Source organism: Dermacentor andersoni, chromosome 3, assembly GCF_023375885.2.
Source record: "Dermacentor andersoni chromosome 3, qqDerAnde1_hic_scaffold, whole genome shotgun sequence".
Classification (NCBI taxonomy): Eukaryota; Metazoa; Arthropoda; class Arachnida; order Ixodida; family Ixodidae; genus Dermacentor; species Dermacentor andersoni.
The window spans coordinates 204,677,245-204,702,027 of NC_092816.1; the positions used below are offsets into that span (position 1 = coordinate 204,677,245).

Consider the following 24,783-nt stretch of genomic DNA (forward strand, 5'->3'; position numbering starts at 1 on the left):
TATTATTATTGCATAATCCAGAGTACATCCTAAGGACATTTTTGTCAGGACTATGGGATGCTTCTGGGACATTTTACCAGTCGTCCAAAGGACGTTTGTGGGACACTTGGTTGTGGAATCAGTGTATCCACAGGGCGTCCATATTGATTATACGGCCCATTACTCAATGCTCCCATTGAGCCCGGGCCTGTAAGGTACTTTGAAAATAAATAAATTGCCATAATTGGGACGTTCCTCAGAATGGGCCCTAGCAGCGCAGCAAGCCTGCTGCAATTTACATACCATTAACAAAGTATGCTTGGCCTGGTTTTGTGATGGTTTGTGGGCAACGATGAAAAGGAACTGCATGGCTCTTCCATACATCCATCCCAGCGGTCCAATAAGGCGTCCAAATATTTTTGTCATGCAAAAGCTGAAGTACAAGGAGACAGGCCAGGAATGCAGCCCACTTCATCTCAAAGCACGTTAAATGAAGGCTGCAATGCAGCTAAGCATTTTGCACATGGTTCCCTGCTATGCTAAGCAAATACATTACATACAACTTGATAAAAATGCATTTCTTCAAAACACAAGGACATGCAAGCCATACTTTTTTGTGCTAATGGCACCCGCCGTGGTTGCTCAGTGGCTATGGTGTTGGGCTGCTGAGCACGAGGTCGCGGGATGGAATCCCGGGCACGGCGGCCGTATTTCGATGGTGGCGGAATGCGAAAACACCCGTGTACTTAGATTTAGGTGCACGTTAAAGAACCCCAGGTGGTCGAAATTTCCGGAGTCCTCCACTGCGGCGTGCCTCATAATCAGAAAGTGGTTTTGGCACGTAAAACCCCATAATTTAATATTTTTTTTCTGTGCTAATGGCAACGAAGCTACAGAACTAAGTTCTGCAGGCTGCTGAATCATTTGACAATATCATTAAAATACAGCATTTATTTCAATAAAACAGTTACAGGAAGATCAATAGTTTAACTCTGAAATGCACTCAGCAGTTTTCAGTAAAGCCCATCAATACAAACAAATAAAACTCAATAATTTCATCACACACGCTAAGCCATTAGGAGTTATTTATGCCGCACCATGGTTAGTTCAGCACAATGCTTTGGCGGGCTAGTTGGTGCGAATCCATGAATACTTTGTTTAGCGCAAAACAACAGACACAAGAAAGACGACCAGGATAAGGCGCTATTCTCAACTGACATCGTTTTATTGCGTCACTCCATTATAGACCGCTCAAACTAGAGGAACATGCGCAGTGAGCACCATGCGGTGTAGCCACCAACATCCGATCCCAAGAGCGCACTCATGCGACAGAATCCAAAAAACCAAATTCAGCGTTGTACAAGGTTATGGAAGGCACACTAATGCACTGTGCCCCCAATGACTGAATGAAAAAAGCTTCCAATAACTCTCGGGCGGTGGTGTCGTGGTTCTTTTTCAAAATCGTGGTATCACGGAACATGGGTTTGCACTTGCATATTTTACAATGCTGAGCCAAATGGGAACCTGTGCCCGTTGGTATGGATCGCTCATGTTCTCTAAGGCGCTCATTAACACAGCGGTCTGACTGCCCTACATACACTTTGCCACATGACAAGGGAATCTTATAAACCACACCGACGCTGCAATCTACAAACTTCACGTGGTTCTTTTCACAATCAGGTTTTTTACTTGTTTTGGAAATACGGCTGCACAACATTGACAGTTTCTGAGGAGCGGAAAACACTACCGGAATTTGGTATCTAGTGGCGACATTCTTTAGATTGTGAGCCACTCTGTGGCAATACGGCACAACTTCAGGCCTCTTCTTTTGTGTGATGCAGTTACTTTTGTGCCTCTTCCCTTTCAGTTTCTGAAGCAATACCTCCGAGACTGACGTCACCACCACACTTGGGTAACCAGCAGCCTGCAGCCTGTTTAACTGTGCAATGAAACTCATGTTCGCAGAGTGATGACAAGATTTCATTAAGGAAGATTCTAAACACATCAAAGCAATGGCGCGTTTCACAGTCTTTGAGTGCGCAGCCGCGTAAGGTAAAAGTTCCTTACGTGCACGTGACGAGTACACCCAACAGGCGTGGCCGGTTTGTAAGGATAGCTGCAAATCTAAAAACTGGAGTTTACCGTCCCTAGATAGCTCATGTGTGAAAGTTACACCTTTGCCATTGTCATTGAACAGAGTTAAAATGTCAGCTACCGTCACGGAGCATTCGTTGTTAGTCTGTTTTATCACAACAAGAAAATCGCCAACATATCTAAAAATTTGAACCGAGTCATTGTTTAAGGCACTCTTAAGAGCGCGGTCGACAAACGATAAAAAAATATTACAAAGAGCAGGCGCCACACATGAACCAATACACACACCATTTTTCTGGATAAAAAGGTTATTTTTGAACCAGATAAAAGTTGCACTTAAATAAAATTCAAGAAGGGACATGAAACTTTCCGAAGACAACCCGGTCGCATTGCGAAAATCTACCTCGCCACTTTCTTCAATGCACGTCATCACACTGCGAAATAGCTCATCATGCGGTATTGAATAGTAAAGATCTTCGATGTCAACAGAAAAAATGTCGGCTACTGAATGGTTGTCTTCCAGAAAGAAAACAACATAGAATTCCGGTAGTGTTAATTTTACTGGAAAGTGGATATTTACTGGAAAGTTCAGAGGTGTACGTCTTAGCCATGAAGGAAACTACTCCAGATTTTCTGCAGGCCTGCTTCAGTGTTTGCACACAGTAAAGGTACGAAATATTTTATAGACGCACTGGGCATTAAAAAATTTACTACAGGATCCCTTAAGCAGTTGCAAACACGAACATTACTGGATAGTTCACAGATGCATAAGCAGTTACAAGACACTTGCTTCAACACAATACCAAGCTGATTTCATAGGTACTAGAAGTTACAAGACACCTGCTGTACTTGAATGGTCACAAACACAAATTTACCATAAGTGTTCATAGGCTTGAAGGCCTCTAAGCAAGTAAACAGAAGCTGAATGTGACCTTTCCGTAGTCACAGCCAAATATTGCTGAAGCCGTCACAGGTACCTTGGTGTCTACACAATTAACTAAAAGCTTGCAGCATGCTCGCTTCAGCAGTCATAGCCAGAAAAATGTATTATATGAGTTCACCCGTACCAAAAGCTAGGATTTCTGTAGGCTTGCTTCAGCGGCCACACACAAACACAATTTCATCCTAAAAATTCACGGGTATCAGACAGCCTCGATGGAAGTTACCAGAGGCAGAGCGTGGCTGTTCTTCCGTGGCAGCAGATACAAATACTTCACAGGTATCTTGGCGACTAAACATTTTATTAAGGCTCACTGCAGGCTGGGTCAGCGGTCGAAGACAACTCCATTGCAGTTCACGTGTACTAAGAAATTTAGTGGGGCATTTCTGTGGACTTGCTTGAATAGTCACAGAGACAAAAATTAAGCCAGAGTTCACGGGTACATCGGCCCATAAGGAAGACGCCACACGCTGGGTGAAGTCTTTCGTCCATAGTTTCAGATGCAGAACAGAAGAGATCCGGGGTACGCTACACAATTTACTAGTCATCCTGAAGGATCAGTTCCAGTGGTCGCAGACACGAAAATACACTGTTGAGATCAGAGGTACTAAGTTAGCAGATTTCCGTGGGCTTGTTTGTGTGCTGATCATCAACGAAGAATGATGCTGACCCAAAGCGACACCAGGCTGATGGCAGGAACACAGCATGGCTGTAAAGTATGCAATAAAAACGTGTTAGAAATGTATACGAAAATTGCTATCCATCATGTGCATGTTAACAACCTGCAAGTTCTAACAGCAACTTTGCTTCCTTGCGGCTTAATACAAACTCGTTTAGCTAACAGTTATCAGAAAAGAAGTAATGATTTCAGCTCTGCACAAAGATCATAGGAATTCTGGTCTCTACGTCAGCATAGCTATGTCAAGCGAGCAGATAACAGTAAATTATGTCGCAGTTTCGTCCGAAAAGCAAAGCCGCGATTGGGACAGCAAATTACCAGACGGCTATAATTAAGCAGATGTACGTACACGAGCGGGAAAATCTTCACCAATGCGCATGTCCCTGAGTTCTTAAGTTTGTGACCATTCCTTGATACTTCGATCTTATCGCGAAAAGCGAGCAACTTAAGAATGATCGGACGTGTATGTCCCTACTGGAATCTTCCAATTCTATGGCAACTTTCAATCTTGGGACAACTGATCAGTATCTTTTCTGCGAAAAACGCAGCACGGCTGCTTAGCAGTAAACTATTGTTTTCTTCAGGACATTCAGGAAGTCCGAACAAGATAAGATTATTTCGGCGCAAGCGGTTTTCAAGATCATTCTTGTCAACAAGTTTGTTGACCGTGTTACTTAGGAACAAGAATACGTTGGAAGACTCGGAAGGGGGAGTAATAACATCACTGGGTTTAGAAGACAGAGAAGATTCAAGGGCCGTTATCTTAGCAACAAGGGCAGTCACCTTGACTTCATTACTCGAGGAAGTTGTTTCCAAGGCGGCCACTTTTTCTAACAGAAAATCGACATTCTGAGTAAACGATGACATTTTAGATCGAAAATCCGCAGCTGCATCTGTGTTAGGTGACGAGGATTCGAGAGCAGCAATCCGAGATTCTAAGTTTTGAAACCAAGAATCGATAGTCTGACGGAGGGCAGAGACGTCAAGAGCCATTTTTTCCTGTCCTGAAAGCAGTTTATTCAACATTTAGGCAACTGAGGACTCGTCATTATATTTCCGGAAATTTTGCGTAATGAATTACCGGCTAATCGGGTAGCTGGTCTGGTCCCCTGTGCTTTATTCTTGGGGCCAGGATTGAGTTCAACGTGCCCGCTTAAATACAGACTATTAATAATACACAATGCATAAATTGAGCATACAAAGACAAGGCCGTGACGGTGTGGGTAGCCAAGAATTGTAATACAGCTGGGGGGTTTCTTGCGCAGCATTGCAAAACGTGTGGTTGCGAACCTGTCTTAGAGGAATGCGTCATTCTTGGTCGCAGTCGTAATCAGCTCACAAGAGAAATCATCGAAGCAAAGGCTATCATTGGTCTGGGCCATGCATGTGTAAGCTCACCTTCATTATCATTATCAAGCAATGAATTGGCGTATCTCCGACTGCAGCCACAGGCTGTCTGAATATGTTACCACTTGGTCACTATCGGTTTTGTTGCTTGGTTTCTTTGTTATCTCTTGATGTCATATGGTTTGCCGAGTGTATAAGTAGTCTTGTGTCACGAAATAAACCATCAGTTGGAAGTTAGCGCTCACTCTGTTTTCCGTTCCCTTTGATTACCCCTACCTCCTTCCTTTTTTGCTCTTCCTGAGCTGCGCTACAAGCCTAAAACAGTCATGACATACCAACTCGCCCAAACTGCCACGCTTTTGATTATAACAAGGTTCGACTGTCATTCTGCTTCAAAGGGAAGCCATCAGCACTTGGCATTCCCAGTTGGTTCCTGTCCCAACAACCACAAATAAAAAGCAGTTGAATGCTGCTTAACTTTGCTGATCACAAGGGAGCCTGCATGTTCAGCACAATGTAGGTGAACTCCATCGCCTCCACTTATGTGCTTGGTGTGGTTTCAGGTTCAGGACCTTAGCTCCAAGATGGACCACCTGGCCAGCCAGGCAGAAGACTCGCATGCTGTGCGACGCCTCGAGGCCAAGGTGCGCGAGTTGGAGTCAAGGCTCGAGCTGGAACAGACAGCCAAGAGCAGGCTGGAGGTGAGTGCGTGGCCAATACACAGGCCCAGCAAGAGTCCTTCTTAGTTAGTGAGGACACTTGGGATAGTTCGTGCATTGTCCCAAGCTGAGACACCTGGCTAAGCAAAGGCGCTCCATTGTCTCAGCCAGAAGTGCCTCGGGTTGTGACTTGAACTTCCAGCAGTGACGACGTGTTGTGTCTGTGCCATTGCGTCAACATAAAATGGGTAGCGGAAGCCCTTTTCCAAAAAAAGTTATGTGCAGAGAATGTTTTTATAGCTTGTGGGGTCCAGAATTTATTTTAACAACATTTACTAAAGAAATTAGTGCTGCTACTGTGGAGGATATTGTTCAAGTCTTTATCACAATTGGTTGGTGTGCTCTTCACCAGATCATGCTGCTGTTCTGTGCAAGGTCTTGTGGCTCTGCACATTTGCAGAAACAAAACTCGTGTCCTATCAGCTTGGCAGCTACAACATGCAGGGCAGTATGGAAACTTCTTAAACTGTGGAAACATTTTAAAACTGTGTGTCTCCATGTGTCTGAGTAAGAGGCAGCTCGCAGGACTGAAAGCACTCAGAAGCAGCAACAATAGCTCAGTCTCAACTGTCGCAGAAAGCAAGCATGCATTGGGAACATAAACTGGCACACATGGCAGTGCTTGCTTCCGTTCATTTTCAACTGTACAGCTTGAAGGAAGGTACACAAATAATGCTTTTGTCTTACTGCATTTGATGGTTTCCTAAAAGATACGTGTAGAGCGTAATTTTTCTGCCGTGACACTGGAGAATTATGCGACAGCAGCGCTAGGGGATAAGTCACGAGACGACGCTGACGCAACAAGCTTCATCCTATATTTGTTATAGGCATAAATTTGTTGCATGCTAATATCAGCTAGAAATATTTTAGATTTGCTTTGTTATATTCCTGTTTCTTATAATGAGGTTGAGTTATGCAAAATGCAAACTTGACTGCACAAAATCTGAAATGAAGGGTATTGTAGGCATCCTTCATTAACTTTCAGATTAACGCCACTCAAGCTTCCTTCTGGTTTCAGGATATGTGTGCCGGGTGTAATGTGTGTGCATTCTGTTGCTGCAGAGCCAGGTGCAGCGCCTGAAGGAACAATGCAGCCGGCTGCAGGAAGAGTCCGAGCAGGCGACACACAAGGAGCAGCAAAGCCTGGAGAGCTGCCGCAAGCTGCAGCGACAAATGCGCGAGCTGCGCGAGGACTGCACCGCGCTGCAGCACCGTGAGGCTGAGGCCCAGCAACGCTGCCACGAGCTCGAGATGTCGCTTGAGAACGCAGAGATGGACCTGCAGGGCACCAAGCAGGACCTCAAGCTGGCTTGCCAGCGCATCCAGGACCTGCAGGCAGCGCTCGAGGAAGACCTGGACTCTGGCACTGACGTGGCCGAAGACAGGTAGGCTGGGGTTCAAACCTAGTTTATAACGGAACGGGTTGTGACAAACAAATGGATAATATGACGTAGTCGTAATTCACCTTACTCGCCGCATAGCTCGATGCCATGGATTTGATCCCGACCGCAGCAGCCACATTTTCAGTGGCGGCGAAATGCAAAAACGCTTGTGTGCTTAAATTTACGTGCACGTGAAAGAAGCCTAGGTGCTCAAAACTAATCCGTATTCCTCACTATGGCATGTTCATGATGAGATTTGGCCCGTAAGACCCCGGAATTATTTTTAATTCACCTTCAAGTATTTATAAAAACTTGTGCTTTTAGATCTCACTTCAACGCAGCAAAAATGTTTCTGTAACCGGATGTAACAAACTTTTTTTCAGTTAAGGTAGAGGATTTACTGATCATTTAGCACCACTGAGACAATAATCTGGCAATGCACAACAATGTTGGCAATGACTCCGTGCTTGCTCGCGACCAGACTGTGCCAGCACACTGACTCCTGCACACAGCTGCGCTCCGTGCATTAACGGGCACAGTAGAGGGGGTCATCTCACTGAGTAGAAGACGAGGCACAATACATTAACAAAACAATTTTTCTCATCAACTTCAACTTTGCAACAACTCATTGCAACAACCTCCTGCAGGCAATGGTGGCTTTGAAGGTGGCCGACGGTTTAATGAAGTAATGGATTAATTAGCTTCTACCTCGCCTACAGCTTCATTACAGCGGGGTTTTACTTTATTATTACAAGTTGACAAAGCACACTGTTGACACTTTGACACCAAAATCATGCAAACTGAGGCAGCACGAGAGCATACCCTATTTACTCGAATCTAGGCCAGCCCCGATTCTAAACCGACCCCCGAATGTCCGAAGCCAGAAAAAATAAAAAGACTTACCTCGAACGTAAGTCAAACAATAAATTGATGAAAGCGTTCACAAAAATGAAAAGAACATTTATTTAATATGAATACGTCGAGCTCATTCCTCGTCATCATCGCTACTAGCCTCATACGCTTGCGGACGCACAAAAGCTTGCGTCCACGCACCCACGCATGCACAGATAGTGGGGCACGGCTTGTACACGTCGAAACGAGGCGCTGTCTCGGTGGACAGCTCCTCTCTGTTATCGCAACACTTATCTTCCTTATCGCTATCATCTCCTCGTTGCGGCACACGCAAAAGGTGTCTCCCGTTGCCCCCTCCAACGTCAAACATTTTTCTCATCGATACTTAGATCCCGCCGGGCTTGAATGTTTGACAGTGCCTCCACGGCTAGCACAACTTTCCGTTTGTGGCATCGCCTGTTTGGTGGCATTACGACAAGGCCATGCCGCACGCCGATACTTGGCCACCTTACTGATACAACACAGGTCAAAATGGCGACGTCACTAATGTACATCGGTTGGCTACTGCCATGGCTAGCAGTGGCTGCAATACTGACTTTTCTAGATGGCAGTAGCCATGCACCATATTTATCATTTTCAATTACAAACTGGCGTGTTATTTAAAATCCTCGAATCTAAGTCAACCCTAGAGTTTGATATATGATTACCTGAAAAAAAAAAAGAACTGTTGGCCTAGATTCGAATAAATACCGTATAAGACAGGACAAGCACGAACTTGCAACCTTGTTCATGGGCTTATCAAATAAGGTTAGTTGAGTTCACGCTTGTCCTGTACTTTTCGCTCACATAGGTGTAACAAGAAAGGGAAAGATTGTCATCCACCTGAATGTAGCACAAGCTACAAAGGAAACACATATGGGTTTCATAGAAGGAGCGCCTCGCAGCTGAGGAAAAATTCGTCCTGGTCTGGGATTAGAACCCGGCACCAACGCCTTTTTGGGGTGGTCGCTCTGCCATGAGCTAATCAGGAGACTAGCAGATCACAGCATGAGGCTGAATCAATCGACAACTCGAAGGACAGGGACGCAGAATATGGCAAATCAGTTGTGCTTTGTAGCTTCATGCCACATTTGTGTAGCACGAAGCTACAAAGCACAGGATCATAATCTTTCCCTTTCATGATACTTCCTCCACCTTACGCGATTCCGCACAACTGATTTAACATAGGTGTAGCATGTTGGGCCCATTTGGTACCGCATGATTAGGTGTAGGTAGCACACTAAACTGGGACAAAAGGAGAGGCAGGGTTACACATCCGTTGTGCTCTTAGAGAAAGAAGTAGATTTTCTGAGACCGTGAACTACTGTTGCGTTTTATAAGGCACTGGTCACCTCAATAAGCATCAGTTGAAAGTTAGCAACTTAGACATATGTCTTTGTCTCTCTTCTTTTACCTAGTTTATCTTATGCGACCTAGACCAGATTGACTGTCACGTCTCAGTTTGCACAATTTAATTTCCAACTCTATACAGCAATGAGTACTGTGGAAAGACAGAAAAAATGCATCCAGTACTAAAATACCTTACTTGTATCCTACAGTCATCATCCAGTTTTCTGGTCTCCCTAGGTACCACAGTAACGTCTGAAAAATCAGGCAGTCCGAAGAAACGAGTTGCATCCAGAAAACACACCATAATATAAATATTTCTCACGTGGAGAGGGTCAAAGACAGAGTATCAGAGAAACCCGGCTTTGTCAATGCACCGTTGAAGTAGATCTGAAAAAAGCTATTAATTGAGAAAGTTGGAATTTTGCCCGAAACGCGAAGCATTGATAGCAACAGCAAAATCTGTTAGACACCTACACAAAGTAAGGGTGATGGTTTTTTCGGCCATATAAGTTGCATTAACATTCACTTATTAAATAAATTACGTAACAAGCAAACTTGAACAGATGTCACTCGATGACCATGGACACTTGCTGTCACAATGCTGGCATGATCAAGAGCAGCACCAGCTGCGAGCAAACGCTTCGAGCTTCCTCGTGCTTCGGTGCGTCTAAGAAACATGATTATGCCACCTCCAAACAAGCATGCAAGAACATAGTGCACATGAAGCCACCAGCCCAATCTTTCCACCCACCGCAGATTACCTCCAAGACAAGGCGCAGGGCAGGCTGAAACTATTTAGCTTGCCAACAACTAAGTGTGAGCAGGAGAGCTATGAAAGTTCTCTTGAGAGAATATGATGTGCCGCACTGTATGCCAGTGCTACACCATGCTGCAAATGCGTTGTGCAACACCATAGCTGCCTTCGCATAAACACACAAAGGCAAACAGCACGGGAACTTTAGGATTATGCCATGTGATTAAAGAAGCATGCATACGGCAATCCCATTAGGTAATTTTTGACAAAGTGTGCAGCCATTCAGAGCACAACATTTTGCCAAGTTGTTGTGAAGTTGTGCTACCGTCTTTCCTACAAAATAATGTCCCAGAGAAGCCTGCTTGCTATTGTGCCAAAATATCTCTTGTTCCCCTTCTGTCAACAAGCCTGCAAGTTCCTTCCTAGTAAAACACAATGATGTATCAGAGGTTTATTTATTTATTCCATAAATTTTCGAAAGCATTTGAATATTGCAATGAACATCACAATAATTTTCACACGACTGAGTGTAGAAAGAAAGTTTATCGTTTACTCTACTGTTCTAAGATCACTTGATAGTCCTTCACAGAGGCTTCAAAACTATTTTCGCTTTGGTTTATGGTTTGTGGTTTGTTCCTAATGAGTATTTAAGTGCCTGACACAGTGGTTTTTTGATTGTCAGGAGTTCCTCATTTGCGCAAGCTTTGGCTTTGGGACTCAAATTGAATTCTTGGTGGCATTGTGCGACACAAATGTAGTTCCTCTGAACATCACTTTAGATTGACTGTTAGTACGACTTTTTATTTTTGGACTGAGCCAAGTAATATTTGCTGTTTGAAAGTGTAAAATGCATGCCAGGAATCTTGTGTTGCCCAAGCCCATTTTTTTTTTCTCCTCGCAGTGATTCGGACAGTGACAACGATGTGGACATTGACACGCTCCTCCGGAGGCACGGCCTGGGTAGCCAGTCGCGCATGTCCTCGGTAGGGGACATGTCTCCGCTGCCGGTGACCGGCGGAAGCAGCCGCCGCAGTTCGGCTGCCGTGTCACTCAGTAGGTACGCTTGCTCTAGGCATGCCGGAGCTGCTGAACCCTAACAGCACGGCACGCCTTCCCCCATTGCCTCGTTTGCTTGCCTTGAATGGGCTGGGGAGTGCCAGCCATGGCCTTGTGTTGGCAGTGGATGCCTGCAACCGCCTGCCTGTCCTCCACGTCCCGGTATGGCTTCGTTGTAATGTGAACACTGCTTCCACAGGCAGTATCTTACGCATATTGTGCTGCATTTATATTATGCAGAGAAAACGTCCCAATTCATACCACACGAGGTCAACAAAGATAGCGCTATTTTCCGGTTGTCAAGTTTAAATTGCTGAATAGCCAAGGAGAACCTCCAGAAAAGATGGTTTGGTATATGTGCCAAATATATTTGGTAAGATGTGGATGACACTCCTCCTTTGCGCAACAGAATTTTTGTACTACAGTCGAACCTCGATATAATGAAGTCCAATTTGCAGCCGAAAGTCGAAGTTCGCATGTTTCAGCAGTCCAAATAAAGATGCAGGTTCTTGGAACACTCCTGGCGTATGGCACCTTGTAGATAGCAAAATTACAAAGATAACCAATAAACCCCGGAACTAATAACACAACCAAGAGCGTGATGCCCGATAGCCAGCGGGTACGAACGCATTTTTCTCCATTACGCATACGGTGAAGAGCAGGTCTGCAGCAAGCGCCGCGCCTAGTGCTCATAGCTGCCACTAGATGTGGCCATCAGTGCCATCATCATCATGATTTGTCATCACTAAATATAAATAAAATTTTCTTTCACGAAGACATGGCAACCCATGGCGTAAAGAAAATAAAAATTATGCAGATACCAGAGCTATGAACTTGAATATTCTTTCGAAGAAAATTGGAAGTAGTATTAACTTGGTGGATCCATGAGGCCACCACTTACCATTAGAGCGCTTAACGCTCGCAGCCATCGGATGATACCGCGCTCAGTAAAGCAATGACGACGTTGATTAATGAACGCTGGAATATTTTATTTAACTACCCACAGAGCAATTCTATGCAACTCAGGTGGAAGCGAAGAACTCCGTCAGCTTCATCTGCCGCTTTTCAATATCGCAGAGCAGCTGCCACGAGTCAACGACATCTGTTGTGTACGCCATACTTTCGTCACCGTCATTGTACTCACGGTGGAGCAGGGCCTTAAAATTAAGGCGAAGGTCCGGGCTTGTTTCATGACCATGCCGCACTTCACTGGCAGGGACTGATCGCGCATTTCAGTGACATACGCCGCAAGCTTAGCCTACAGCTCCGGAAAGCGTCCACTTCGGCACGCGTCACAGGTGAAAATTTCGCTTCGCTGCAGTCGCCACACTCGCACCACCCGTTTCTGATTTGTTTCTTCGGCGTAAAGGATGGCAGCCCTCTTGAACGCTGCTGTGAACGAGTGCGAAACGATTAGTGGGCCTGGAGCACTCATGACGACTGGGGAAGCGTAGAAGTAGCACGTAGCCGGCATTCAAGTGGAATGCGTCAAACCTATGCCAATGCCTTTCAACAGAGAAAGTAATCCGCGAGCGGTGTCTGCTCTTCCATGAACTACCGATACTCCCCGCAAGCGCCGCCATTCTGAGGGTGCCGCCGCAAATGGGAACAGCGGCGCTTCCATCAACTATCGACACCCCCCCATGAGTGTTGCGTGCACTGTAAAACTCTCAAAAATGTTGAAAAACCCTTCCGAAAAGCGAAAAAGCACACGGGATAGCGAAAAGATACCGGTAGGGCCATAGAGCAAACATAAAATTGTAACTATGTTGTAGCTCCCGTTGGTGTCGCTTTTTAGCCGGGCCATGTTTTGGCTTCGATTTTAAGTCGACCCCCCCAACTTCAGACTTCCAAACTTAAAAAAAGTGCTCGACTTACAATCGTGTAAATACAGTAACCAACTGAGAAAACGTGCCCAACGACCGCTGTTCGTAAACTTACTTCCGGTTGACGCTTTCCCGTTCCAACAGGCCGGTGACGTCATAGCGTGACGCGTTCCGGAACTTCTGAAGCACTCCGGCTAGCACTACATGAGCGCGTCTTCTGCGGGTTTCATACGTACACGATAGATGGTGCAGCGGCATGTTCTGCTCCACGTATTGAAGTGCGCCGGGAAAATTTGAGCATTAAAGGGCGCATGCAAATCGCTGTATGCCCGGCTAAAGTTTTCGTCTGCCTGTCAAGGAGGCTCCTGGTACGTGCGTGCGATGCGCAAGGACTTCGTTAAATCGGAAGTGCAGGATAAAGTGACCTCGTTAAATCGCGAAAAAAAATACATGGTTTTCAATGGGGCAGAGATTGGGAAAAATAAAAAGTCCGTTATTTCGAGAATTTCGTTAAATTGAGGTTCGTTATATCGAGGTTCGACTGTACTATGTGGTTAACGGTGCACACAGTGCTGCCAGGAAATTTTGAGCAAGACTGCTCCAGAATTTCAAGTGCATCCACGGTTGTGGTTGCGTCTTGTTTACCGTAGGGATCACAGCTGTTTGAACACTGTCAATGAAAGCATCAAAATTGGGTGGCTTTGGTTTGTAACGGGCTGCCTTGTATTGTGTAGACAGTAATTCGAACCTATAGTGTTACATTATTATGAAGAGATGTTTCTGCACCACGTGCGCTCTCCTATGCACACGTGATGTGTACTCTCCTATGTCAAATGAACTGACATGCACCAGATTGGTATTAAATTAACAAGTCTCCTGTGCAATACATTTATATGTGTATGCTTATATATAATTTATATACATGCTCTATATCTGATAGCACCATTCTAATCTTCTAGTATGAATTACAATACAGTCTGTGCTTGTTACAATGGACCTGCGTACAACAGACTTTCAGATATAGCGGACCATATTTCAACCTTATTTGTTCTACATATTTTGTTAACGTAACAAAATTCGCTCTTAGTGAACTGTGATACAACAGACTATTGGCTACAGTGGACGAAATTAGCGTCAATTTTTTTCAATATTGGGCATATAAAGCATACTTTTGCAGTGTCGACACGGGCTGACAGCTGACTTGCGAGGGTCAGCCGACGATCGTGGCTGAATATTGCCCACACGAAAGAGGAAGGCAGGGCAGAAACGCACCGTCTTCTTTTGTGCATGAGGCACCGGGGAAGGCAAGAGAGGGAGGGGTTCTACTCCGGCGGCTGCTGCTTACGGCATGTCAACACTGCCGCCATATCTTGAAAGCGAACTGTGATGTGGACAAAGTGCACAAAGTGCCGGTAGCTTCGTATGCACTGTGTTTAGTTCACGTTGAAGCGAGAGACAGCACAAAGGTCAATACACTCGCTGCTGCTGCTGCGCTTCTTCACTCCAATGTATTGACAGCAACTTTCCGCGGTTATCGAGCGAGATAAAACTACTGTCCTTACTTTGCATAACTGTCTACTAATTTGCTATCGCAATCGATGCTTTGCCTTTCGGGCGAAGCTGAGACCTTTTTATTGTTTGTTTTTTACTTTGGACGTTCGTCACTCACTCTTTGCAATAACGTTGTTAGACATCACGACGAATGTTTCGGAAGTGAGGCGTTTTGGATATTATCGACTTCGGACAAAATGGACGTTTGTTGTCAGACTATCAGGGTTCGTTGTATTGAGAGTCATCTATAATTTGTAATTATACAGGTGCCAAATTAACAAGCTTTTACTGAAGTAATAATTTTTCAACACAAAAGGGAATTGTGCCTTGCCAGAAAATGTGCGTTATATGCATAATCATACCGAATATGCAATCACTATGCTGCATATTTACTATTTATACTTAACTGCAAGAAATAATACCAATATAGCAAGTTATACAGTAGAACCTCATTTAATCCTGTTATGTATGATTTTCCGGCACCAACATTCATGATCGAGAACATAATGTGACCCAATACAGATACGCTTATTTTTTTGCCAGTTCATACATTCCCAAAAAAACAAGGATCTTTTGTCACAAACGTTCAGTAAATCGCCAAACTGCGATATGATATGTTTTTCGGCCGCTAGACCCCTTGTAAACAAGAAAACGTCTGAGGCATGTGTGATCGAGAACAGTAGCCGTCTGCAGCAGCAGCTTCCCCGCGATTCGCGCCCGCCCGTATCACAGGAAAATGCTGGTGCGCACTCAGTTCCTCATTCTGGTACCAACAAATCTCCTCCTGGGTTAATGCGCATTCACAACTACCACCACCAACCTTATTGCGAAGAGCAGCTTCACTTATCTGTTTCACAGCGCGTGGGCCTTAGTGCTACTGGGAACTTACTGCACGCATTTAACAGGCAGTGACCAAAATTCGCCACTGTTCCCTGCTGCAGGCAGCGCAAAGGCAGCGTCGTGTATTGCTCTGGGGGAATCGTAGGCATCGTATTCCGGTGTTGCCCACCAGCTCGATTTCGTTTATATTATTCATCACAGTCCTAAAACACTACACAGTTGTAAAATGACAACATGCGTCTCGGGTCGCTGAGATGCCCTACGGCTCGACACGCATTCATCGCTGTTGCATGCCACAACGGCGGCAGATCAAAACTTCCTACCAAAATGCTCTACTCGAAGAAGCTCGAATTGGAGAAGCGCAAATGTGAGCTTGCCACAGTTGCAAAGAGGACAACACGCGTCACTGGGGCTCGAGCCCCAGCAACACGACTCGTGTCGGCTTTTCATGCTGCAACGATTCGCATAATGCTTGACATTATGTAATTGTCAACTACAGATGAGTCTGTCAATATTTAGTGACTTGCAGTCGTACGTTTTCTCGGTTAGTATGTTCTTTTCTCGCATTTTCTAAAAGATATGTATGATTGAGGTTCTGCTATAAGGAAAACTCGCCTTGTGCTTTATTTGTAGCTTCCTGCTACGCTCGGATGAATGACAATTTTCTCTTTTCCTGAACCTTGCCCCGCCTTGCGGGCTTCCACAGAACTTGTTTGCCATGTTCAGTGTCCCTGTGCTTCAAGTTGTCGAATAATTTCACCACACTCCGCAATCTACTTGCTTGCTGGTTAACTCAGGTTGTAGAGTGACCATCCGAGAAGGGTGTTGGTCCTGGGCTTCATCCCAAGACCAGCACAAATTTTTCTTCAGCTTCAAAGCTTTCTTTCTTCCTTATACTCGGTTCCACACATAGCACTCAATGCTGTGGAGGCCAGAGAGACTTCTTGCAGTGGCTTCATTTGTGCTTGGATATAGTTCGAAGTTTTTTTACCGCAATTTTGCGTAACTGTTTTTTATATAGGCTCAGTATTGAATGAAACAAGTTTTAATCCTTCGAAACAAACACACTGTGGTATACGGCTGCTAATGTGTTGTTTTACATCGCTTTTTATTTTTGTCATTCTTTTGGGGTTCACTATTTCCAAACTGTCGCAAGGAGCCTCACATGCATGCTCGCACAAGAGAATGCTGCTGGCACACAGCGAGGCATGGACGAAATGCGTGAAGTGATAGCTTTTCTTGACCGACCTTCTTGCATAGCTTCCACAGCGTTGACTGCTATGTATGGAATGGAGTACTATAGGTTTCCAAAACTCAAGTAAATGCTATATTAAAAATACTGGGGCATTCAATCATATTTTACTGCTGCAGCAGCTAAGAGCTCACAAATGTACACCTTCTAGCATGGTAAACATAGCAGCTCAGAATTTGGGCATCTTGATATAATCAGGCTAATTCCCTGGCGCAGCAGAGATAGTGATCTATTTTAGTGAGAAGTGAGACGTTTAATAATAGGATCCTGTTATAATAGTGCTGAGTATGGAATTTGAGTACCCAAGCTGTTCAGACTTATTGAGAGCCAGGAACACTATTCAGTAACATTCATTGTGTGGTGGCCCTTCGCAAAACGAGTGCCTGGAAGACAATATTTTTGCGCCATATTAACACCTGCACATTCTCCATGAAAAATCCGTTCTTGCCTTCAACTCAGTGTGTCAGTACTAAGAACCTGTATGCATTTTTCGGATGCTTGTAGCATGTCTAACAAGTGTGTCATGGTCTTGCTGAATTTCAAAAGTGTTCTGTTGTAAAATTTGCATGTACTAGTCCAATAATTATTTGCTTTCAGTACTGTCCTGAAACAAATTACACAGAATTTATTGAGCCTTTTCACTGTGTGGTCTGTTCAGCTATTCTGCTAGAAATCATGTGATTATTCGGCTGCATACGATAGCATTCTAGCCTAATAGCTTGAGCATTTCTGCCTTTGTCATACTATTGTAGTTTGTAGTAATGTGCATTTGGCTGATCAGTCAGTTAGGTACTTGCGCACATCTCTAGGAAGATTGACATTTCGCTGCTCTATACAAAGTCATAATGCTTAAATTTGGCCCTAGAATCAGCAGCTGTTTTCAGGCTACCTAGTATGCCGTAACGGTGATGCCACTTACTAGGCATATTTCTCTGGGTGCCTCATATTGGTGCTGCCATGCCACAAAACATAAGTTTCGTAAGTAACCGGCCATTTTGTTACCGTCCATGTCATGTAGCATCAAAATAACCTGCATGATTGAGGTCGTGTCTTGCCAGTATTTTGTCATTGGAGAAAAGAGGAAGCAAAGAATGCCAAGAGGGTTCCAAAAACTTTCTGGAGTTATCTCTGTGCATACTGCTTAGTTGTATAAGATTTAGTAGCTTTTACAGTAGAACCTCGTAGACACTATCCCGTCTTGCAAGACTTCCCGGAGCAACGTTTGCGAGCAAGAGCATGAATAAATGAGCCATTACAGTCGCTCTTTTTTTTCGCCCGGTTAATTTGTTTCCAGCAAACATGATCTTTCAGCATCAGCATTCAGTACATCGCGAAACTTTAATCGTATGATATGTCATCCAGCTGCTAGATTCCATGTGAGCAAAAAAGCGATGCAGGCATGCATGATCAGACAAACACAGTGCATTCTACTACATTTCTGGTGTAAACCTTAGGCAAAGGCGTAATCGTGAACCTGTTTCATTTAAAAAATTTTTTTTTCGATATAAACACTCGTGGAACGCAATAGGTGGCTTGGGCATTATGGCTAGACAAAGCATCACAAGATCTCACCACCGGTGTTGTTGCTGCGATACACCTCTCTGGTAACCTGGTAAACTGCAAACGGTGAGAATTGTGGACATCCTAAAACCCTGTAACGTTGCCTTTCTGTCAAGAAAAGCTGAATTGCCTGTCAGCATGCCCACACCAGACCGTTAAACACTGCTTGCTGCAAATCTGTTGTATGGCGATGCTCACCGCCAGCTTATGTTCGCTTCTCTTGCGGTCACTTAGCCGTGTAGTCTCGGGAGCACAGCCAAGAAGTGACAGGGCCTGATTTTTGCTTCTCTGCTCATCCCGCACTGGCAACACTCTGTTCCCCAAACAGATCGAATGAGAGTCCCATCTCTGGACTGTCATCTGTGAGCCCCGAGCTGGAGCTGGCCGACTCTGGCAGTGGTCGAACAACCTCTTACAAGGACGACCAGCTCGTGGACGTGTGATGTTGCACCGCAAGTGCTACTGCTGCATTCTGGTGGGAACGAGGCTGTACGGCCGCTGCTGGACCCTGGCAGACTGTCGTAAAGCACAGTGCACATTACCGTAACTGGACCACCGACGTTCCTGAATGTTTTTTTTTTCCTGTTCCTCTTGTCCCTAGTGATGTACGCGACGTTGCGACACGAGTGGCAACCAATCCATGGCCCGTCCTTGCCATGGTTGACTTACCCCACTGTGATGCTCCCCGATAGTGTTGTTGCCTCATTCTTCGATTGGCCACCTACCTCGAGGTCAGCCGAGTTCACTTAGTGTATGCCTTTCCTGTTCACCGTTTTTTTTTGTTGTTGCTTGAGGAACATGCATTCCTCAGACACGCTGCCCATCTTTTCTACCAAGTCTCCTAGGAGTGGGACTTTTGAAGAGAACTTAGCAGGTAGCAAATGAGACAAGCATTGAAGCCAAAGGTGTGGCGCTTTCTTTTTTTCTTCATTAACCCAAAGTGCAGTCACACAACCGAGTTCTGTTCCATGGGAAGTCCTAAACTCTCCTGTTGAGACGTTGCTAGTTATGAGCCCTGCAGCACAGTAGTACTTCCTGAAGCATAGAACAGTTATTGTATCACAGAGCAGGATATATGTCACATGTGCAGCGACCACCATAAACTGCAGTGAGCAGAATCCTGATAGAGAAGCTATGGTCTGCATACTTAACGTGCCGGCATGGTCTTCAATGCACATCAAGCTCACAAGCACGCCATAGAGCATGTGCAGAACCTCTGGTGAGCAAAGATGGGAAGGCCACATGCCACCACGGTATATTACTGCTTAGAGATGATGCCTTGCTTCTTAATTGATTGGAACGTGCAGTGGCTGTCGGTGTTTGCTGCAAGTCTTTTGTGCGAATGCCAGAATTTTTAAGCCTTAAGCTTACCATTGATGGCAGATTTTGTGGAGTTACTCGAGTTCAGCCAGTATGAAAAACACTGTACACTGAGGTGAACAGGTATAAGCCCGTACACCTAACTGGCCATCACTGAGGCAATCACAAAACCAGTTACCAGGGTAAAGTCTGCAACGCATATTCGCACAAGCAGTTTCCTGGCAATATATATATGCACACAATGCCAGATTCCTTTGTATACACCAGAATGTTTTTCGCTGGAGCCTTGTTTCTGGTTGCCTTTGGCTTTGCTGTATGCCATGCAAAGCCATGCCAGTACAGCTTTCTTATCTCGCCCTTGCCTGGAACATGTTCGTGGCTTTAACTGGACATGCCAGCAAGTGCCTTGCTTTTTTAGACAAAGTTTTCAAGGATATTGCTAGCTTTTTGGCCTAGACTTGATGCCTCTTTTCGCTAGCTTCATATACAAAGCAGTGTCAAGAACAGCCCGTACCTTAAGAGTTGAATTTTGTACACTTATTCACCCACTTGGCTGCAGTGTTCATTTTGACCAGTGTAAAAATACGCTTGCACTAGTTGCATTTTATTGTGAGCTTTACCAGGGAAATGAACTGCTCAAAGCTCAGTGAATTTGTTTACTGAGGCTATTCGAGAATTGTGATGTTTGTTTGTAACAGATAAATAGGTTTATATCTATGTAAAGGTCTATGTTTATTTCTGCACCATGGCCAAGTTCTTGCATTGTATTGTTGTTTCCGTCTGAAATTGTGAGCATAAAGAAAAAGCGAAATATAGGTGTATGCAGAACTTGTTGCCACTCAGATTCACAGGCTTTCTTTTTTTTTTGTTGTTGTTGTTCTGAAACCTAACATTGTTTATGATCTGTTCTTCTGAAATTTATGGCCTTGTATATTTTCTTGGGAACATGCATATAATTTATATGATTGTGCTAATGTCACTTATATTTTTTATCTTTTTCTAAGTTTTTTTTGCTGTTTTGCATCAGAGTGGCTTACTACCTAGGCACTCCAATTGACTATGTTGTTGCCATTGGTTAATAAGGTTTGTGTACTCTGTCTAAACTATCACAGATAATTTTGGTGTCACTAGCCTGACATCACTGTTGTGTTCTGCTACTTAGGTTTTATGACATCTCTACAAAACACTATTCTTTTCCCAATTTATTTCCTTTCTTTTTTTTCAGTCAGAAATGGACAGGGCAATGATTGCAACTTGGAGTCGCTGTGTTGCACTTAGGCTGTGGCGCACTCAACAGCGAGTGTTGGTCACCTAGATTGTTGTATACACCCCTTTTTGGGCCCCACCCTTTCAGATACGTACAAGAACATACTATAGCTGTAAATGTATGTATAATTCTGTAATTATGCTGAAGACAGGCGTGAAATGTTTGGTCGAAAGCCAGTGACAGTGGTGTTTGTATATCCCCTATGTGTGAGTGCTTGTGAAATAAAGAGAAATTACAAATATTTGTTTCCACGTTTTCATTTAATCTTGGCAGTACGATGACTGATTTTTGTCCTGTATAAGGTGCACAAGTGTACAACAATGTGTGCGGCGTTGATGGACAGAACGCGGTGACGGGTGAGTTGCCCATGGCACCTGACCTTTAACTCCAACATGTTTAAAGACTAGCAGGGTGTCTAGCAACTGTGAAACGATGAAATATCGGACAAATTCTAAGCACCTGGCTATGTCGTGGAACTACCAAGGAACTATTTAAAAGTGAGATGTCAGGGAAATCGCCTTTCTTACATAATCCTGTAGGTCAGCCACTCTGCAAAGCGTTTAGGCTCTTCACAGCACCCACAAGTCAGCGTTTTCTTAATAGCAATTCCGGCTTTGACCAACATATCAGAACAATTGGTTGGTGAATTACGGACAGCACTGGCTTCTGGCTTATTAACGCAGGCACATTCTTGGTCTGTGCTAGCACTTGCTGCTTCAGGGCTTCCACGTTGACGAGACAGTGAAGATTCCTACGTGCCACAGCAATGCAGTTGCTTGCACAGAGGGCGTGCCGTAAGATGTCGTCTGTTGCATGTTGATAATGGCAGGAGGCAATCCGGCCAACAAAGAACCAAATGTTGTGGTCCGCTATGAAGCATATTTTCCGGTTGGGTTGATGCTTCCTAGCACCCACATGGTAGCCAATAGAGACACGCTGTTACAGTCCGTTTTTAATATAATGGTGTTATAGCCAAATTTCACCCACTTTGTAGGTATCCAACAGAAAATATGGGGTGATCCCGAAGGCAGTGCAGTTGAACACAAAATATTGTTGCGCTATCTGTCATAGGGGAAGAAGGTAACTGGCATGGCGAGACATTCTAAAGAGTGAATTTGGCATGAGAGAAGCATGTGTTTAATCGTTGCCTAACTGTTCAACCACTGGGCTGCTGTGTTAGAAGACAAAGGTTCGATTCCAGCATTGGTCCCACAGAGCTTCGTGGTATATATAGGCAGATTTCACCCACTTTGGCGAAATGTAGTTGGAAACTTGAGGTGTGCACAGGTAAAGGTGTATGAAATCGCAAGTTTGTGAGAGACACGAAGTGTAGTAACATCACTTTGACAAACCAGAGCATGTAACGTTGCCCATGATCAGACTTGTGCACCTTACAAAAGAAAGGTAACCTAATTCTTCATATGAAGTTTGTTGCAGAGGCCAATTACTGCCCCACAAAAGTAATTGAGCAATTACTTTTACGTTACTTTCTTCCCAACTTTTATTAACATTGTACAAATACAGTAAATAGAACAAGCTGGCCTGGCTATTTCATCGAGCCTTCTGCAGCCCTTTGCACTTCGTTTGCCTTCACAGCAATTTTTTTTGTTATTTGTGTCGGTCATCACTATTTTTCTCAAGAGGCCAGCAGTGACAATGGGAAATTGCTCAGTGAGCACGCTGAATGGAAGGAAAGGGGCGTAATATATAAATACTTTGCACACAATATTGTGGTTGCTCAATAACACGGTGCTTATGCCTGGGCATTCTGTAAAGTGCAGCGCTTCATTGTTTCCGTGGCTCTTAGAAGGGTCTCCTGGTGAGGCAAATGAAAACCTGAAAAAATGTTTCGTAGGCAATTTCCTGAAATCAGTGTCCAAATTGACTATCACTATCAAGCCATAGCAGTGCCGGTTCAAGTTGTCGGTGAAAATCAGGTGCAATATTTGGATGGGCAGACAAATGTACTGAGTACCAGGGTTTGCCTGTATTAACATGCTCATCAGCGAGGCTGCTGAGGGGCCTGACCAAACTGAAGTGCTCAAACCTGCATTGCCTGTTGCAGCTTGGTTCGTCAACATTGCAACTTGTTGCGTGTAATTGGTTAATGCAAGAAAATTAATCAAATTGCAGTGAGCATTACCGAGTAAAGAAAGTAATCATTGAATTACAATGTACACCAGAAACTGTATTTATAATTATGAGTAATTAATTTCACATAATTTGTCATGTGCAAGTCTCTGTAATGAATAATGTATTGAATGAATAGCATGCAGCTGTTGAGACATCACAATTTAAGTACACAATTGCATACTTGGAGAGTTAGCGGTTCTAATTCCTGGCCTAGTTTTTTTTTTCAGTAGTGTAACAAACACATTCGATTGTGCTGATGTGATGAGTCCACAAGCAGAGGCATAAGGTGGACACAGGTAAAGTGCAGGGCTGCCGTCATTGCTGCACCTTGCTACTCAACAAAAAGCCATCTGATTCATCTTTTGTGGCTAAAAAATGTCCACTATGGAACATCAGCCCAATCTGCCACGATTTTGCTTTGCCTGCTGTCCTGGGATTTATTTTGCAATGGTTGCACTCCCTCAAGGAAACTTCCACCTGCAGCATGAATTCCTAAATTCGGTGTGGTGCACTCAGATGGAAAATGCGACAGGAACCACGCACAATGCAATGAAATCCACACCACGTTAGGCAACCAGGAACGAACACTGCATTTCAATGGACCACCAATATCCGATCGATATACAGATAAAGATACAGAGCCTACAAGTCTGCTCTGAAGCAGGATGTTAGCGGATATCCACTAGATGTCCGGATAACGTCCACTTCCAATAAATTAAGTTCTGTGGACAAACAAAGAATGTCACATTTTGATCTATGCTCACAACCGATAAATTTTATTCACTGTATATGTCCTACACCATCAGATGTCATTACTAGGATGCCCGACATTGGACGTTATGTACTAAATATATGTACTTTCTTTGGTGTCAACAAAATAATGAAATCTTGATATGTGGTTATATGTGTTGCTGAATTGTCTCTTCAAAACGGCATACTTTTGAAAGTCCCCTGACAGCAATAAAATTAATCTATGGATGGCCCAAAGAGATCTATTACGTCCCACATCCAAATGAAGACATGCAGTAGATCTCGCAGTAATGTTGTAGTTGGCAAAGTTCTGAATTTGGTCGCCACGGATATGATTGAAATGTGCAACCAAGGTGGGAAATCTTTTTTTTTACAGGTGGTTGTGTCTGCTTTCCAGATGGGTGCTCTCTCTAAATTTACATAACATTTTAGGTTATGCTATAGAGACATCCCAGGACATTTCATCCTTACCATTTTCGACCCGCAGTTGTGCCTTCCAGAGGTTCTATCTTTTAATTTCCTACAAAGAGAAATATGCCTTTTCTGATATGTTCGAATTATAACACAATGCCATAACGTCTCCACCTCATTAATACACTGTGCTTCATATATGTCCTATTGGAATGAACCTTGAGAAGATTAATTAGTTAAATATCCCACCTGTGCCAGGCAGGTGATCATGATGAATGGAACTGCCCAATGCTCTTCCATGCCGTGATGTTCTGTGCAGGAAATTTCTCCCTTTTCCGGAAATTTTCAGCCACAAATTTAGATGATAGAGAAAAAGATAATTATTGCACAGAATTTTAAGATTGATGAAGCAAAATATTAGAATTATGCCTTTGAGCAAGCCACCACTTTCACAACCCACAGCACAGCCTTTTCAGTGCATGGGCCGAACTTGGGAGTCAGTCAGCTTCAAGTTCAATAGCCGTTGTTGCAAAGGAGCTGGTCTGGTGTTGGGTACAAATAAGGTGACATACTCAGAATCGCTACGAACCTGCAAGCCACCAGTGGTAGTTAATGTTAGAGCTGTGATGCTATACATATATGAATGTGTATACATAGCCTATGCAGGCAAAGTTCTGACTGT

At 44.1% G+C, this 24,783-nt stretch overlaps 1 protein-coding gene and 1 long non-coding RNA gene across 3 annotated transcripts; one reads left to right on the top strand and one right to left on the bottom strand.

Moving 5' to 3' along the window:
- Window positions 1-912: 912 nt before the first annotated feature.
- On the bottom strand, window positions 913-5,606 carry LOC140216821 (uncharacterized). The gene is made up of 2 exons (XR_011893515.1): window positions 5,518-5,606; window positions 913-3,722 (listed from the first exon to the last, which is right to left on the bottom strand). It is a non-coding gene; the product is annotated as an uncharacterized lncRNA (long non-coding RNA).
- On the top strand, window positions 5,582-20,970 carry LOC140216820 (uncharacterized). 2 transcript variants are annotated; one of them, XM_072287396.1, is made up of 4 exons: window positions 5,582-5,740; window positions 6,821-7,143; window positions 11,037-11,192; window positions 18,549-20,970. In XM_072287396.1, the coding sequence occupies exons 1-4, from the start codon at window positions 5,582-5,584 to the stop codon at window positions 18,661-18,663; spliced, it is 753 nt and encodes a 250-aa protein (XP_072143497.1). In that variant the 3' UTR covers window positions 18,664-20,970. The 2 variants fall into 2 exon arrangements, with proteins under 2 accessions (XP_072143497.1, XP_072143498.1); XM_072287397.1 differs by having other exon boundaries at window positions 11,037-11,188.
- Window positions 20,971-24,783: the final 3,813 nt, after the last annotated feature.